Raw genomic sequence first — 17,349 nt, 5'->3', positions numbered from 1 at the left:
GTTTTTTTTAATGCTTTCCCATGGCAAGAGCTCCTTGTCACATTGAGAAAAAGGATTCTAGCCTAGTCTGTTTGCTGATGTGCTAGTTTTCTATGTGCAAGGAACCCTTGAGGTGGGAAGAACATTAAGGCCTCTGAATACCAGTCACTGGGAAGAGAGTTGTGCTCAGGTTGTGCTTGTGGGTTTCCCATAGGCACCTGGATGGCTGCCACGAGAACAAGACGTTGGACTAGATGGGCCTTTGGCCTAATCCATCAGGGCTCTTCTTAAGATGCTGATCTTTAGTATGCTGTTTTCACCTTCACTGCCCTGGGAAGCATGATACCATATGCTTGGGGGAGGGGAGAGATTTCTAATGCAGGATATTAAAGCCTGCACTCTTTTTGCTTGCAAAGTCCTGGAAGGCTTGCACCATATTCCTCCACTCCCTCGGTGTTTCCATCAGCTCGGAGAATGAGCACTGTAAGATTTTATCAGCCTTAGTTATACTGGCAGTGGGGCGGGGGCATAATTCCAATTTGTTCATCGGGATCTTTGATTTTTGTGTTAGATTTTGTCCGAGCAGCTCATCTTTGGCACAGCTCAAGAACCCCATGTCCTACAATACTAACGGCTGTGGAAACAAACTAATAGCCGGTTGATGATTTTGTGACCACCTAAAGTTGCGTGTATGTGTGTGTGTGTATAATGAGCAGGCGGGCCTAATTGATAACACATGTAGTTTTCCATGACTTCTGTGACCCAGTTGGTATTTACGTTGCTGGTTGTTGTTATAGCCTGTGAAAACAGAGGATTTTGCAGCACTTCTGTACCTAAAAGCTGTTTTGTTTTGTTTTTTTAATTACAAAAAAAGTCTCCAATGCTATAACCCTTAAAAAGCGGACTGAATCTAACAGCTTGCACAACCCAACCTTATTGATTGCAGCCTCCGCAGCCGTCTCCTCCGCAGCTCCACAGTTTCAGACAACTCAGTCTTCCATCAGTGCTCCTCCAAGACAGCAGCCAGCAGTGACCTTCACAGCAGCAACTAGCCCGGCCAATCCTGCGAAACTGCGGGGTCAGACCACTGTGCAGGCCTTACAGCTAGGCCAGGCCCAGCCACAGGCCCCCCCGCACACCATCCAACAGAGTGTGCTGCCTCAGAGGCTGGTATTGACCTCTCAGGCTCAGGCACGGTTGCCTAGTAAGTGCCCCAACTCCCCACCCCACCCCACCTCCCCTCTACAGGTTTCTCCCACTTTTTTATTTTTATTTTGTTTCCAAAGCTTCCCTGAGGTTAAGTTATTAGGCACCCTAAAAAAAATGTGTACAGAATGATTTTGTTGTGGTGGCTTGTTTTGTGGTTTTTTTGTTTTTGTTTTTTTAAACACAACTCCCCCCCCCCCTCACTCTGAGTAGCCTTGCTCACTGTTTTCCACTGCTTATATGACCATGGAGAAAGGTCCCAAATTTGGATAAGAAAAAAATATAATAGAAGGGGGAAAAAATGCTGTGGACATAACATTAGCGGTGTCAACTTAATCTCTTCATTTCTGCATGTTTCCTTCGCTGGCCAGACTTCTTTTGGACCCGGAAACAACTTCTACTCCCCCTGCCTTTTTTCTTTCCTGCAAAGCTCTCCTCTTCCTAATTTGACTCTCTTTTCTTTCTTTTTTTCTTTCTTTTTTTGAAAACACTAACTTCATCCTGCTAAGAAGGCCTCTCGACTTCCTTGGAGGCGAAAAATGCAGCTGTTAGGTGGAATGGGGAGGGGAGGGGAACGGTTCAGATTGTATGTGCACTGCCTACAAGCATGTCTAGAGATTATTGAGCACTGATATACTAATGTTTTCATCCCTGGGGGAATAAACTGCCTTTGCAAAAGTTCAAAGATCCACGGTGACTCGGATCCAGAAATTCAGGTGAAATTTTTATTTGGAGCTTTCTCAGTACATTGAAGCACAGAGCTATGCTTTCAGATTTAAAAAAGCCTGTTGCGAATATTTTTCCAGTTGACCTAAATTATTTTATGATTGGTGTTATCATTACTTTAAATCTGTTCTGAGACACCCTAATCACCTGTTAAAAAAAACCCCAACAACCATAGCTTAACAATGCAGTTTTTTGAATTAAGTAGATCGTGGAACTGATGTGAAACAAACTTGGCACATTTTGAAAATGCATTATAAAATGCTTTCAGTGAAAGTTCTACCACAGGCACGATAATGATTTTTTATTCTTGATTTGTTACCTTCCTGTTTGTTGCTTTCTATCAAAAAGGCTTACAGGCAGGGAGTACTGGAAACAAAATTGCTTCAGCCAAGTCACTAAACACTGTGACAGTCCTGCTGAAATTCTTGGCGTCCCTTGAATGCGTTTTGCTTTTGAAAAGGCAGTGGAGTCCCGCTTAATGACTTTCTACTCTCTGGTTTACAAAGTGTCACATGAGTTTTTTCAGGTTGCTGTTGTTTCCTGCAAAAAATGGAAGGGTAACTTCTACACACCGCAACCCCCTGCTCTACATTAAAACAAAACAAAAGAAACCTATTTGTTCACCCCCTGTATGCAAGCAGTACCTGTGGAACTTTTATATGACACTTTCCCCCCTCTGCACTATGTATAATTCTGCATGGGAGCAGCTTCAGCATCAGTTTTACTAACTGGAGTGAGGACAAAGACTGTTTGGAAGGCAGCCCCTCCCCTTAATGTGTGGTTCTGTTCATCCCCCTCCTCCAGGTGGTGAAGTGGTAAAGATAGCCCAGTTGGCATCCATTGCAGGAGCACAGGGCAGAATTGCTCAACCAGAGACTCCTGTGACGCTGCAGTTTCAGGGGAATAAATTTACTTTATCCCACAGTCAGCTTCGCCAGCTCACTGCAGGACAACCTCTGCAGCTGCAAGGTATTGTACAAACCTAATTTCAAAAGAGCGCATCTCTCTCTCCCTTCCCAAATGCACACACTCTCATGCACACAATATATCCACGTTGGGTATGACGGCTTGCACCATCTCTGTCCATTTGCTATGCCATCTGGGGCTGTTGGGAATTGGAGTCCAAGAACTTCTGAAAGAGCCACAGCTTACCCGTCCGTGGGCTAAGAAAAGGAGTTGGATTTTTTTTCCACGGGTGGGGGGGGGGAGGAGAGAGTCATGTGGCATTGTCACTTTTATTACCTGCATTTTAAGGATAACTCAAGAGACGTGGAAGGTTTAGGCTTGCCTGCTTTTGCGATACATGGTGTAAAAAAGAAAACCGGTGGCGGGTTTTTTCCTTGTTAATTTTTGGATCATTTTATGACCTCTTATGTTTCAATTTCTACCAATGCAGGCAGCGTTCTACAAATTGTGTCAGCTCCTGGGCAGCAGTACTTGCGGCCTCAGGGCCCGGTAGTCATGCAGACAGTGTCTCCGGCGGGGACTGTTCAAAACGCCCTGAACGCTTTGGGAAACCAGCATCCAGCTGGCTTGCCAGCTCCGGCAGTAGCACAGCAAGGTAGGGGCTCTTTCCTGCATGTCTACCTCTGGGACATTTTAAGAAGCAGATTTTTAAAACCATATGGGGATTTTCTGGCCTTCCTATGTTCCCTCCTCCTCCCCATCCCATAAGTAAATAGGGGAAATGATTTCAATTGGATGAAGCATATGCAGTTACTTCCCCATCCCTAGACTTGCATCTGCAGCCTGCAGGGCTCTCAACTGGAGCTGTTTCTCTGCGGCTAGCTTTTTACATCCCTTACAAGAACTCCTACACCCCAAAATTCAGGAAACAGTTGAGCCTCTCTCCACCCTTGCCCCTTTCTCCCTCCTTGGTGTCTTCTGCAAGCTGAATACCACCTCCCCTAGGTAATCATTTGCCCCCACCACAGAAGCTGTGTTTGGACATCAACATAAACTATGGTTTATTCACGACAGGAGTGGTCCCCCAAGGGATGGTACAAATAAAATAAAATTGCATGCTAGAAATGCAGTGGGCTGGCAGAGGAGAAGTAGAGTATTTTGCACCTCTTACAGCAGCTCATTTAGTTTCCTACACCAGGTGTGCTGCAGGAGCAGACTTTTTCTTCTCCCCAACACAGCGTCTAAACGAAGTAGGCTAGCTAGCGGTAGAAGAGGCACAGAATGTCTGTCCTCCCACCTGCCAACCTGCATGGTCTACAATTCTTTGTCCCCTATGGCAACCAGGCATGTGGTTAAATGCAAGGCTGGCCTTGGGATTGCCTTGGGTGGGGCGTGGCATGTTACGGCTTGTAGTAGCTTGAAGTCCTTTGTAAAGAGTGTATTTGGGATGTATAAACACATGGTTTATCTTTAAGTGTGTGTTCTAGGTAGAACAATGGGTGGTACTAATTTAGCTTCGGGGGACTCGGCGTCATCTTTAAAACCTGGCCTTATTCACGGAGGACACTCACAGGTACTCTTACTGATTTTTTACTGTGTGTGTTCAGTTGTCAAATGAATAACTTCCCTTTCAGTTCCTTTGAGGACTGAAAAGTGAAAATAAATGAAGTTGCAATATTTAGCTCTTTGATTTTTGCACTTTATTTTGCTTGTCAACAAAGTTGTATGTTGTAGCTTCTACTCCCCAAGTGTGGTGTGTGTGTGGATATAGTTACAGATGCACTCCTGCAGGTGAATTCCTTTTGATATAAATTGGGCTTGTAAAGAAGTGAACCCCACCTTTAATTATGTAGAAGCAACTTTTGGCAGATTGGAGAGGTTATGAACATATTTTAAATATGGAGAAGGAAAAAATGCAGCTTGGCTCACTTTCAAAAATTAAATGGTGAAATTTGATTTTTGAAAGAGGGACAATGAAAGGTACCCACAGAAATATGAAAGGGAAGCTGTGTATTAAACAAAAAAATAATAAAGGAAAATACCTTCTCTCTGATTTGGAAGCTGTATAATGTTCAGTATGCAACAAAATAGATGATTGTAACAAGCTGCCTTTTATACTGTTAGACCATCTGGCTCAGTATTGTCTGCTCTGACTGGCAGCAGTTTTCTGGGGTCTCAGGAAGAGTTCTTGGCCCTTCCCTTTTCCCTGAGACCTTTTTTAAAATGGAAGGTGCTGGGAAACCGAATCTGGGAGCTTCAGTATGCTATGCATGTACACTGCTACTGAATTATGCCCCCACCTGCTAAATTTATGCTTAAGACTAAAATGTAGACTATAACCTTACAGAATTTAATTTAATAGAAGTAGAGCAGAATGGGGGGATTTAATTGATTATTCTGGAACAGAATCTGCAGAGCGCTCCAATAGCGATGCTAGCATATAGCTGTATGAATCAGAATTGTTTTGTTGGAGTTTGTGCCAAAAAAAAAAGGGGGGGGGGAGATCCCTTTGCCTTGGGGTACATATGCAGTTGCATTCTTATGCATCTTTGCTTGGAATTAAGACCCATTGAATTCAGTAGAACTTTCTCTGGGGCAAGTGATTTTAGGATTGTAGTCAAGTAACAGACTTTGAACTCTTTATAGTTCTGATTTCAAAGCATTCTGCCCATGGTATACACTTTTTTCTCGTGTTTCCCCCCCACATTTTTATTGCAAAGGAGTCGTTTGAGGAAAAAAACAGGATTCTAAAGGAGCGCCTCGACCGGATCTTTTCTTGCAATGAGCGCCGCTGTTCCAGAGCACCAGTGTATGGCCAGGACCTCATGAGAATTTGTTCTCTGGTGGGGGACAGAAAGATGACCCCTCAGTTTTCCGCTGGAGGCAGCAAATGGAGCTGGGCTGGTTTTGCAAACTGTCTCCTCTCATCAAATCCCTCTTGGGACCACAGTGATCCACTGCAAGGGATGACACGGACACTGGAGCAGCAGCAGGACTCTCTGAGGGATGCTGTTAACAGGTGATCACTGGAATGTTTCCCTTGCTCTTGATCCTAAACAGAATCTGGAACAGAAGCCTGCCTTCAGCCACCTCTCACGTTCCTCTTCCCCAGCCATGCCACCCCTTTGAAAGGGACCGGAATGAGAATCTAGGCTGCCGGTTCTGTAGTTAACAAGGCCACCATGTAATGATTAATACATCCAAAGTACTTAGCCATGTGTCTGCTTTTTGTTTCCCAGGCTGCTCTGTGTGCTGCCATCTGCAGTGGCTGCTCCTCCATCTTTGCACATGGCAAGGCTTCCTCCTTTGTACAGCCATAGAATGAAACTACTCAGGCACCATCTGAAAGAGGCGGCCTCACCTTACTTGAGTCAGCTGCAGCAACTCACCACCCCACAATTGCTTCAGTTTCCTGATCTCCGACTTGTTCAGTACGATGCAGGTAGAGGAGAACCTTTTTGTATTTTCTTTTCTCCCCCCCCCCCTTTTTTTCTTTTCGCTGGATTGTGTAGAACCTGGAATCGGGCAAATGTTCTGTGGGAAGGCTTTACACTTTCTTATTTTACAAAATTTAGGCAAGCTGGAAGCCCTGGCGGTCTTGCTTCAGAAGTTGAAGTCGGAAGGACGCCGGGTGCTGATCTTGTCCCAGATGATCCTCATGCTAGACATCTTGGAGCTCTTCTTGAATTTCCATTTCTTCACCTACGTGAGGATTGATGAGTGTGCTAATCAGGAAGAGCGGCAGGTAAACTTTACTTGGAGCAATCCCTCCATCTCATTCTTTATAGGAGGGGTGGCTAACCTGGTGCCCAACGGATGCTGCTGGACTCCAGCTTCCAGCCAGCACAGTGAATGGTCAGGGGCAATGGGAGTTAAGTGAGTTACGTCCATCCCCACTTGCCCAAGAGAGACAATGAATCATGAGCTTTAGTATCTATCCAGCTCCGTGGTAGCTCCTCATCGGTTTAACGCTTTACCTTGCCCAGTAAAGAGCACTTCACTCCTTCTCTAAATAGTTTGCTATCACTTTTTATTTATTTCTTGCTTCTGATTTTCAGTCTCTGCCTTTGTTTGTTGTTCATTTGTTCTCAAAAGCTATTTGGTGGTTCTGAGTACTTCATCACTTTTCCCACAGGGAGGAGGGGATCCTCGGATGGTTTGCCCCTCCCACTTGTTCCACTTGGCAGGTCTTATGTAAAGTGTACTTACTGTACATCCACATGGGAGGGAAACCTCTCTTCAGTTCCTTCCTGTCTGGCTCCCTGTGCAGCCCAGGTAGCAGGGATCTCTGTACGCGCTGTACATACGTTTTTTAGATTCTGAACACCACATCCAATCAGATAGGGTGGCCCAGCACTTGATCCCATGTGTGACAAAAGTGTCTGCTCTGAGAATAAGTAATGTGATACTTGTCATCTCAACAGTGAGTGCTAAATGCCTTATGGTCTGTGATGCTTTTCCTCCCCACCCCTCTTTTCTGATCAAGGAACTGATGAAGACTTTCAACAGAGACAAGCGCATCTTCTGTGCAATTCTTTCTTCACACAGCCGCTCCACGGGTGTCAACCTTGTGGAGGCTGACACCGTTGTGTTTTATGACAACGATTTAAATCCAGTGATGGATGCTAAGGCTCAGGAATGGTGTGACAGAATTGGCAGATGCAAAGACATCCATATCTACAGGTGATGCTTGCAAAGTAGCTGTTCTACAAATAGAAAATGGTTCCTCTAGCGAGATTGGCAACATGCAGCCTTGCCCATGATAGGAGGCACGACAGAGGCTATTTGTGTTCTGGAGATTCCTGATACCATAACTTCATCATGTCATCTAAAGAGGGCAGGCGTTGCCCATATTTTGTGATAATCTTAACAGATTTGCACACACCATCACTTGGGAATTCTAAGGAAGGAAGGAAGCAGTGCAGTTTTGAAAGATTAGTCTGTCATATTGATTCAATATGGCATCAGTTTGTATTCAAACATAGAAGAGAACCTGCTTCTTGATCCCAATAATCATGATGCAAAATTTGGTTGTGAAGGGTGTCCATAGTGAACAAAGGACTTTTCAAAATATGTAGTAGATAAATGATTATGTCCTAGAGCAGTCAACTTTGCTCTGCTAACATGCCCAGCAATAAAACATTGCCTAAAAACCATTTTCTGATCTTGACTACTCAGTAAATTCAGTCTGTTCTGGCTATCTCATTTTGCTTTCAGCTTTAAGGTTTTGGTACATCTCCTTGGTTTCTTCTCTAGGCTTGTCAGTGGAAATTCAGTAGAAGAGAAGCTCTTAAAAAATGGTACGAAGGATTTGATCCGAGAAGTAGCAGCTCAGGGAAATGACTATTCCATGGCCTTTTTAACACAGGTATATATTATTTTTAATAAGTATAATAATTTTATCAAGAAACCTTCCTTGTTTCCCCAGATACTTTATACCCTTTGTTTCAAAGCATTGGCTCCTGAGCCTTTATTGTTGTCTTGAGACACAACTAGCAGGACTTCTAATTGGCTTTCATCATGGAGGTTATTTAGGATTGGGCTGCTCCAACTTGGCTTTGAAAGTTGGGAGGACTATGCAAATGTATTTGTGCTTGACCCCTCCCAGTAGGAGGAGCCTCCTAGTCCTGCCAGCTTCAAAGCCACTGGGACTTCATAGCAGATTTGGTGGAGAGTGTTGATCATGGTGTCTGAATGGCTACAGCTTTTCTTCTGCTCTCCACCCACATAGTTTAATCATAAGAAACGAAATGGAGAAAAAGATGCACTTATTCGTTTGACCTCAACGAGGAGAGTTTCTGCTGATTGTGTCTTTTGTGAATCCTTTGGAGGAGAAAAAGCTGAGGGTACTTTGCACAGTGCATCCGTAGCTAGGGTGTCTCAGTGGTGTCAGGTTTCAGACCCAGCCTCTCTGATACCCTCTGAACTGGTTTCCCAAATCCTGGCCAGTAGCAGCATCTGTATTTTGTTAATGAATGAAGAAGGAGTAGGTGTGTCAATTTTAATTTCTTTTGGCCTCAAATCCCTCCCCTTCAAAGAGAACTGTTAATGGAGTGCTGTGGGGTGAGGAGACATTCCTTTTGTTCCTCCCTCGGATAGAAGTCTGGCCCTGAGATAAGTTAGAATGGGGGGGAAAACATAAATTGACACTTTTCCAGGAGCTTGATATGAGACGTATTTCCCCTCCTTCCACAGCAAACGATTCAGGAACTCTTTGAGGTTCATTCTCCAATGGAGGACTCTGGCTTCCGCGTGAAGGCTGAAGAATTTGTGATGCTTACACAGGAGCCCTCCCCGGCTGAAACCATATCTCCTAAGGTTGCAAGACCTTTTATAGAGGTAATTAAGCACAAATAATTTGAACAGAAATAAAAGAGGATATAGAACTGTGCGGCAGAACTGTTTTGATTGCCTTTTGGGACTTTCCAAGTGCTCCCTTCAGAATAATCATGTCGTCTTCTTTTTTTAATCTTCTGAATCATTTCTTTTAAAGGTTTCTTGAAAGCTTATAAACTATTCATGTAGGTAATACACTACTTCCCCTGAGAGCTATTTAAGCCTTTTAATAATACATGCAATCTCTCCTCCTCTTTCTCTGGGTGCAGTATTTCAGCACGTTTAGGAGATGAATAGGGTGAAGTATCTGCATGATGCAAATGTTTACTGGTTCTGCATTACTGGTTCAACATTAAGGTTGCCTGCAACTATTCTGACAGAAGCCTAACATGGGATGTACTGGTTAAACCACAGGTGGGCTGTCTGCAACTTGGCTGTATTTCATGCAGCCTCCTACACCTCTTGAAGCTGCCGCATTCTTCCATCCCATCAGAGTTCCTCCCTCCCTTGATTTTCCTTGCCTCTTTGATGTCTCCCCCTTATATAGTTTGAGAACAACTGAATGCCATACTATTTTATTAAATAAAAGCATACAGCCATTGATAACCACTACCATCAGCATTTAGCTGTTGATCTCCTATACAATCGTCTTAAGGCAACGTATAATAACAACTGCAGGAACCTGTTGAAAGCTTAGAGACAGCAGATGCATTTAAGATAAAACTAAAACCCTATGGAATAGATACTCACAGTAAGGACTCATTTATCCAGCTGGGAAAGCCTGTGGGAACAAAAATGTCTTCCAGTTGTTTCCAGAAAGCTCAGATAGTGGGTGCCTGTCATATCTTGATATGGATTCTATTTCACAGATCAGGGGCAGCAGCAACACTAAAAACCCTGCTTTAGTTACTGCAAAGTGGGCTTCTGATATTTTTCTAGTTGCATTTTGGGGTTTTTATAAATGAGATTTTTTTTTAACGGGGCTTAGTTTGAGTAGACCTGCATTGTATTAGGGGTCTGAGAGAGCCACGGTGAAGACTGAAATGGATTATCCTGGATTAATTGGTCCAACTCCAGACAGATTCCTCTCAAGGGAATGCAGCCCTTGGCTCAGGTGGAGTTGGGGAGGTTGTATGCCCCTTAAATCAAAGCATCACATTTCCCCCAAATTCCTAGTTATTACTGCAAAATCTAGAAGGCCCTTTCCATGCAATATGCTAAGAATACTTCCAAAATAACCCAAGTGAATAGTTCACTATTCAACAAACAAGTGCCCTGCACCTTGAGAGTCCATGTGGCACAGTGGTTAAGTGTTAGACCAGAATGCTGGAGACTTGGGTTCAGATTCTTCCTGAGCCTTGAGACTTGCTAAGTGACACTGGACCAGTCAGTCTCTCTCACCCCACCTATCTCACAGGTAAAGTGAGTATGAGATTTCCATTGCTCCGAGTGCCAGGCTGAACAATCTCTTACAACTTCCTTACCTATGAATAGCAGTAGAAATTGCCTTAATTTGCTCAGTTTATTTAACTGATAAAAAAATGGTTTTCTTATCATAATAACTTTTTAAAAAATGTGATGGATGTGCCGCTGCATTTATACAAAAAAGCACCTTTTGTGTGTTTTAAAAAGGCTCTCAAAAGTACAGAGCGAGAAGAGGAGGAGGAGTTGAACACATGCATTCAGGTCTCAAAGACTGAATCAGCTTTGGAACCTCTCATTTCTGAAATCGGCAAGTCCCAGTATCTTGATGAGCCTTCTCAGCTGCAGGAGTTGGTTGCTGTTGTGGATCAGGTACACTTGCTTTACATTAACAGTTGAAGGTAGCTTTAGAGCATTGCAAACCAACCTTCCACAATGTGGCGCTTCCCAGGTATAGTTCATTCCCAGCTCGCATCAGCCCCTACCAGCATGGCCAGTGGTCAAGTGTGGTGGGATCCAACAGCATCTAGAGGGTACTAGGTTGGGGAAGGCTTGTTGTTGTTTAGTCGTTTAGTCGTGTCTGATTCTTCGTGACCTCATGGACCAGAGCATGTCAGGATAAGGCTAGTGTAGATGAAATCAGTTAGATGGATCAATAACTTTGACTGTGTACGCAGTAGCTTCCTGTGGAAAATGCCAACTGTACCTAAGTTGTCTGAATCGCTTCGGAACTTATTATTATGGCTGTTAGTTAATTGAGGGAAATGACAGCTAATTTGATGAATCATTTTCCAAATGAGCAGAAGCACACTTTTGTTTGTGAGATACACATTTGTCTCTAATGCCAGTGTGGTGTAGTGGTTAAGAGCGGTAGACTCGTAATCTGGGGAACCGGGTTCATGTCTCCGCTCCTCCACATGCAGCTGCTGGGTGACCTTGGGCCAGTCACACTTCTCTGAAGTCTCTCAGCCCCACTCACCTCACAGAGTGTTTGTTGTGGGGGAGGAAGGGAAAGAAGAATGTTAGCCGCTTTGAGACTCCTTCGGGTAGTGATAAAGCAGGATATCAAATCCAAACTCCTCTTCTAAAACAAAAACAATCTTAGAAAAGCCTTCTGCCCTTGACAAGAGAGAAGGAGGAGAGGTTCATTTTCTAAGATGATTCTTGCCATGTTCTTTTTTTTTTTTTTTACAAACACATCTGTTAAAAATAATGCACTTAAATCTGTTGGCTGGTTAATTGGACGTGCTTATTGTATTTATGGTTTGGTAGTCCCTGGAAGAAGCATTGACGTACTCTTTGTCGGATAATTACTTTTTTGTATCTTCTCTCAGCTCACCCCAATTGAAAAGTACGCTTTGAATTACCTAGAGCTCTTCCATGTTTCCACTGATGATAGCGAACTGAAGGAAAATGAGGTATGGCATGTATATGCAGTCACTTCTACAGCAGTAACCTTTTGGGGGGGTTGGGGGTGCATGCCCTTGGTGTGTGTGGCCAGACATACCGCGCTCCCCATCCAGGCAAGCAAGAGGTCTTACCCCAGTTCAAAGACACATTACAGCCTGGTAAGAGGACGGCCACTGAGGGATCTGGCCTGAGCAGATTCCTAAGGGCACACAAAGTACTGTGGGAGGCCTTCTTCTGCTCTTACAGTATTATGCAGCAAAGTATCTTTAAGGACTTCATGTGAACGAAAGCAAAAACTACAGAAGATGCTTAGAAGACCCAGGATTTTTTTTTTTTTTTTTTAAAAAGACATGGGAGAGTGACATTTTTATTTCTGTAGCCCATGAAAGCTTATGCCATGGACTTGTGGCACCTAAATATGCACACACACATACTGTATATAAATATAATAGTTATTTCCACCCTGGAAATCATTGCCTCTGAAATAATTAGCTCAGGGGTGGGCAAACTTGTGGGATCTACTTTGTTGGGTTTTTGAGGTCCAGCACCGAGGGCCTTCTGGCGGTTCCCTCATTGTGAGAAGCAAAGCTACAGGGAACCAGGCAGAGGGTCTTCTTGGTGGTGGCGCCCACCCTGTGGAACACCCTCCCATCAGATATCAAAGAGATAAACAGCTACCTGACATTCAGAAGACATCTGAAGGCAGCCCTGTTCAGGGAAGTTTTTAATGTGTGACATCTTAGTGTATTTTTGTTCTTTGTTGGAAGCCGCCCAGAGTGGCTGGGGAAAACCAGCCAGATGGGCGGGGTACAAATAATAAATTATTATTATTGTTGTTGTAGCAGAACCTGGATATCCTCCAACTGGCTCTTGGTGTAACAGCTGTGCACTTAGAATTAAAGGATTCTGAGCCCACAAGATTGTTTTGAATACCAGAACGGAGCTCTCGGTCTTTCCACGCAAAAATCCCCTCCTAATTACTTCAGCCTAGTATAATTTAGATTGCAGGGAGGTCATTTTGTTGCTGCTATTGTTAAATAGTATTTGGGGTCAGAGATCCTTATCGGTCTACTGCAAGTAACCCAGAAATTTATACCTCCAGCTGATTCCTGAGTTAGTTTTGTAATTGATCTTAATACATTACATTTTTCTTTTAAATATATAAAAATATATATCTTACCTAGATGGAAGTAAGAACTGCCAAAAAGGTGTGGGAAAATCATCACCTGAAGTCGCTGAAAGAACAAGAGGAGAAAATGCTTTTGGATGGGGAAGAGGAGGAACTGCTCACCTACACTCGGGAAGATGCATATAACAAAGTAATTTACCTGCCAGCTTTTATGCACTTCTTAAAACATTTGAGGGAAACCTGCAGGAAAACAACGCTTATGTCCCTTCATCTCCAATGGATTGCCAACCTAGCTCTCCTCTAGGATACTAGAAGCTATAAGAACCTCAAGCAGGGCAGGCCATCTCTTCCACTCCAGAGTTTTTCCATTTTTCTAATATTTCATTGGGTACTGGTCCTTAGCTTTCATTGGGCTTTTTTAATTTAAGGGGGGTGTATTACCTCCCCTTAGCTTTTTCTTTTTTTTTAAAGGTTGTATCCACTGTTAATCCTAGATGCATTGAAATTAATGGACCAAAGGTAGAGACATAATTTCATTTAGTATACTCTTAAGTAGGACCACCACGGGGATAAAACCCACAATGAATTCTGCTTTTCATAGATTCTTGGAAGAAGTTGGAAGGCATTCCGAGGGTCGTCTAGTCCAACTCCCTGCAATGCAGGAATCTCTACTAAATCATACATGACAGGTGGCCACCCAAACTTTGCTTAAAAACCTCCAGGAAGGAGAGCACACCACCCTTTGTGGAAGTCTCTTTCACTGTTGAACAGCTCTTACTATCAGAAAGTCCTTCCTGATGTTTAGTCAGAATCTCCTTTCTTGTAATTTGAATCCATTGGTTCGTGTCCTAGCCTCTGGAGCAGGAATAAACAAGCTTGCTCCATCCTCCATGTTACAGCCCTTTAGATATTTGAAGACAGCTATTTTGTCCTCTGGTTTCATCAGAACTAAGTGTGTCTCTCTTCCCCCCGCTCCCTGCTCCAGGAATATATTTATGAAGGCCCAGATGGACAAACTGAAATAATGCCGGTAAGTCTGTATTGATTTTATTACCTCTTCAGCGTGGGGATGGATATGGGGCGGAGGCGAGGAAAACGCATACACACACGCTGTATACAGAGGGGCAGTATGCTCTTGAGTACCAGTTCCTGGAAACTGCAGGAGGAGAGATTGCTGTTGCACTCATGGTCCTGCTTGCAGGCTTCCCACAGGTAGCTTGTTGGCCACTATGAGAACAGGATGCTGGACTAGATGGGCCATTGGCCTGATCCAGCAGGGCCTTCTTATGTTAGTGCATTCACACCTCTGCTTACGTATCCCTCTGGTTACGTAAACTTCGGGATGCGAACACGGCAAACCTGGAAGTATTTTTCCAGGTTTCCCCGTGCGTGCATGTGCAGAAGCTCTAAACCGTGCCACGCGTGCATGCACAGAAGCGATAAACTGTGCCATGCGCATGTGTCCTCTGGGTTGCAAAAACCTCGGGATGCGGCCGGACCTCTGGAACGAATCCCGTTTGCAACTGGAGGTACCCCGTACACACTCTTTCTCTTTCTCTTCCACACGCACGCACACCCTCTGCTTATCCAAGAACACAAAGCGAGGTAACTCTCTTCTAATGCTTTGTACAGCTCTGGACTCCCCCAACGCCACCTCAGGATGACAACGACATCTATATCGACTCCGTCATGTGCCTGATGTATGAGAGCACCCCGATCCCAGAGTCCAAACTGCCCCCCGTGTATGTCAGGAAGGAGCGTAAGCGCCACAAAACAGATCCATCCGGTAAACATCGGGTTTTTATGTAGGATATACATTGTCAGACACCTCCCGGCGTTGCTTCTGTGGGTGTGGAACTCCTTTGTTGCAGGAAGCCCAAGCTGAGAAAGTTGCTGTTATGTCATAGGCTTTCCAAAGATTATTTTAAACATTGAGAAACCGGCTGGGAAGTGGGGTTGTGCTGTTGTGAGGCCCAGCAGGAGGGGGTTCCTCAGGCAATTAGGTTGTGGGAGGGTGCTGGTGGTCAGTCCGAGGCAAGAGGCAGGCATGGATCAAAATCTGAACATTCCAGGATAGGCAAGAGGTAAAATCAGAGCATGTGGTTTTCAGAAATTCCCGGTTCAACCTGTGGCATCTCCAGTTTGTTTGTTTTCTTTAAAATAAGGTATGAAGTAGCTGATGATGCAGAAGACCTCTCTCTGCGTAAGACGCTGAAGAGCTGCTGCCAGTCAGCAGACCAGGGATAGCCAGTGTGGTACTCTCTGGATATTTGTTGGACTACATCTCCCATCATCCCTGACCATAGGCTGTGCTGGCTGAGTCTGATGGGAACAACATCTGGAGCGCACCACATTGGCTACCCCTGCAGTAGACAACCTTGGGCTGGGTGGACAAACAGTCTGACCTCACACAAGTTTCTTACCCAGAAGTCTCAGGGCCAGAGGCAGGGAGTGTAAACCAAGGCAGACAGGAGGTGGTGTTACAAAACCAGCAGTATAAGGGGATGGAGAAGGAGAGGTTAGGTTTTCTGAAATGAACAGGTGGCTCAGGTTGAGGAGTCTGTGGCCCTCCAGATGTTTGTGACCTTCAGCTCCTGTCAGCCCCAGACAGCATAGCCCAGTGGTCAGAGATGATGGGAAATGAAGTTCAACCTGAAGAGCCCCAGGTTCTCTGGGCTCGAGCTTTTGCGGGGGATGTTCAAGGATTGACTGTTATGGTCAGCTGACAAAGTGCTCAGGCAGGTGATGACACTTCTGGTACTGCAGCCTAGGGGCACCTACGAAGCACAGAGCTCAGTCTGCCAGGTTTGTGGATGATACAGCACATGGGTGGCAGAGGTGCTAAAGCATTAGCGCCTACTGGCTGGTTGCAGTGGCACAAGTGCTCTTTTTGCTCCTCATTTGTCTTATGGCTGTGGGTCTCCCCCTGCCCTCCACATTGGTACAACTAGTACCTGCCCAGATCACTAAATTTATGACGGTGTTAGGGATTTGGGTTTTTTTTAATTATTCCCCAGCAAACAGCTCAAAACCTCCCTGATCTGCCAGAGTACCATAGGCGTTGTGGTGGATCAAAGCTTATTACGCCTGTGGCCTTTGAGGGCTTTGGAAACTCTTCCATAATTTTTAACATCCTTGCGTAGTTTGTATGTTCATTGCCCCTTCCCACTCCCCGCCACCAACTGCTTCACTGAGCCTAGCATCCCTCTTCCCAGCTGCAGGAAGGAAGAAGAAGCAGCGCCACGGGGAGACGGTTATCCCTCCCCGGTCACTCTTTGACCGAGCCACTCTGGGGATGCTGAAAATGAAGCGGGAAGGCAAAGAGCAGAAGAAGAACATCCTTCTGAAGCAGCAGACCCAGTTTGCAAAGCCACTCCCAACTCTTGTGAAGCCGGCTGCAGAGGCGGGCCAAGACAATCCTGAGTGGCTCATCAGCGAGGACTGGGCGCTCCTCCAGGTGAGATGGCGTCTGCAACACTGGGTTCACTGCAGATGCAAGAAGTCTTTGGGTTACACTCACCTCTGGCTGTACTCCGAATAGACCCATAGAAACTGATGGGCATAGCCAACGTAGGCCCGTTGATTATCAGTGAGTCTGCTCTGAGTAGAATTTAGTTGGCTAGAACTCCATTGCTGAATAGCTAAATGTGTGTTTCTCCCAGTTTGTCGCCATCTGGCGGTCCTGGGTGCTTGATGCTTTCCCACTCCATCCACTAGGTGCCAGGTACATTCCAAGAAAGACTTGGCTCACTTCCAAGTCCTTCATCTGCCTCTGCAGCGTACAGACATAAGGTCTGGCGGGGTGTGTGTGCGCTGCTTATTTATTGAGTCCCCTGTGCCCCCTCCCAATAAGAGTATTCCCAGGGTGGTAGACATTGCTACATGAAGTCATTTAAAAGGCAAAGACAACAGAATAAACCACTGCAAGAACAGGTGGATTTGGTTGCAGCGTAAACCAGCCTCCTCAGAAGTTTTAAAAGCCTTTTAAAATAGTAATTAAAAAAGTGCAACACTTTCATTTTATTGCCTTTCTTGGAATGTCTAAAACTACAACCGTTAGCCACTATTTTTCTTTATTTTCTTTGCAGCTACTAAGCTCTGTATTCCTTGTATGGGTATGTTTCTTACTTGAAATTAAAAATGAGTTTAAAAGCTTAAAAGTAATAATTTGTTGAGTGGGATGCCAGGTAACCCTCCCAGGTGGGGGTATTCCATAGGCAGAGCTCCCCCTCTTA

At 44.7% G+C, this 17,349-nt stretch overlaps 1 protein-coding gene across 21 annotated transcripts in view; it reads left to right on the top strand.

The window, feature by feature from the left end:
• EP400 (E1A binding protein p400) overlaps positions 1–17,349 on the top strand; it is a 73,550-nt gene that overhangs the window by 37,167 nt on the left and 19,034 nt on the right. For 16 of the 21 annotated variants that reach the window (XM_080984990.1, XM_080984989.1, XM_080984988.1 and 13 more), the window contains 16 exons: positions 926–1,183; positions 2,716–2,880; positions 3,308–3,472; positions 4,293–4,390; positions 5,538–5,836; positions 6,057–6,259; positions 6,393–6,562; positions 7,304–7,500; positions 8,074–8,185; positions 9,013–9,156; positions 10,786–10,947; positions 11,910–11,993; positions 13,170–13,304; positions 14,100–14,144; positions 14,747–14,900; positions 16,330–16,571. In XM_080984990.1, the coding sequence (XP_080841116.1) occupies positions 926–1,183; positions 2,716–2,880; positions 3,308–3,472; positions 4,293–4,390; positions 5,538–5,836; positions 6,057–6,259; positions 6,393–6,562; positions 7,304–7,500; positions 8,074–8,185; positions 9,013–9,156; positions 10,786–10,947; positions 11,910–11,993; positions 13,170–13,304; positions 14,100–14,144; positions 14,747–14,900; positions 16,330–16,571 (2,633 nt within the window). The remainder of the gene's footprint in view (positions 1–925; positions 1,184–2,715; positions 2,881–3,307; positions 3,473–4,292; positions 4,391–5,537; positions 5,837–6,056; positions 6,260–6,392; positions 6,563–7,303; positions 7,501–8,073; positions 8,186–9,012; positions 9,157–10,785; positions 10,948–11,909; positions 11,994–13,169; positions 13,305–14,099; positions 14,145–14,746; positions 14,901–16,329; positions 16,572–17,349) is intronic. The other 5 variants (XM_080984999.1, XM_080984992.1, XM_080984995.1 and 2 more) reach the window with 2 other exon arrangements.

This window comes from Podarcis pityusensis, assembly GCF_964106645.2.
Source record: "Podarcis pityusensis genome assembly, chromosome: 16".
Taxonomy (NCBI): domain Eukaryota; kingdom Metazoa; phylum Chordata; class Lepidosauria; order Squamata; family Lacertidae; genus Podarcis; species Podarcis pityusensis.
Note: the sequence above shows the minus strand (reverse complement) of the source record. Positions and strands in the feature narration are given on the sequence as shown.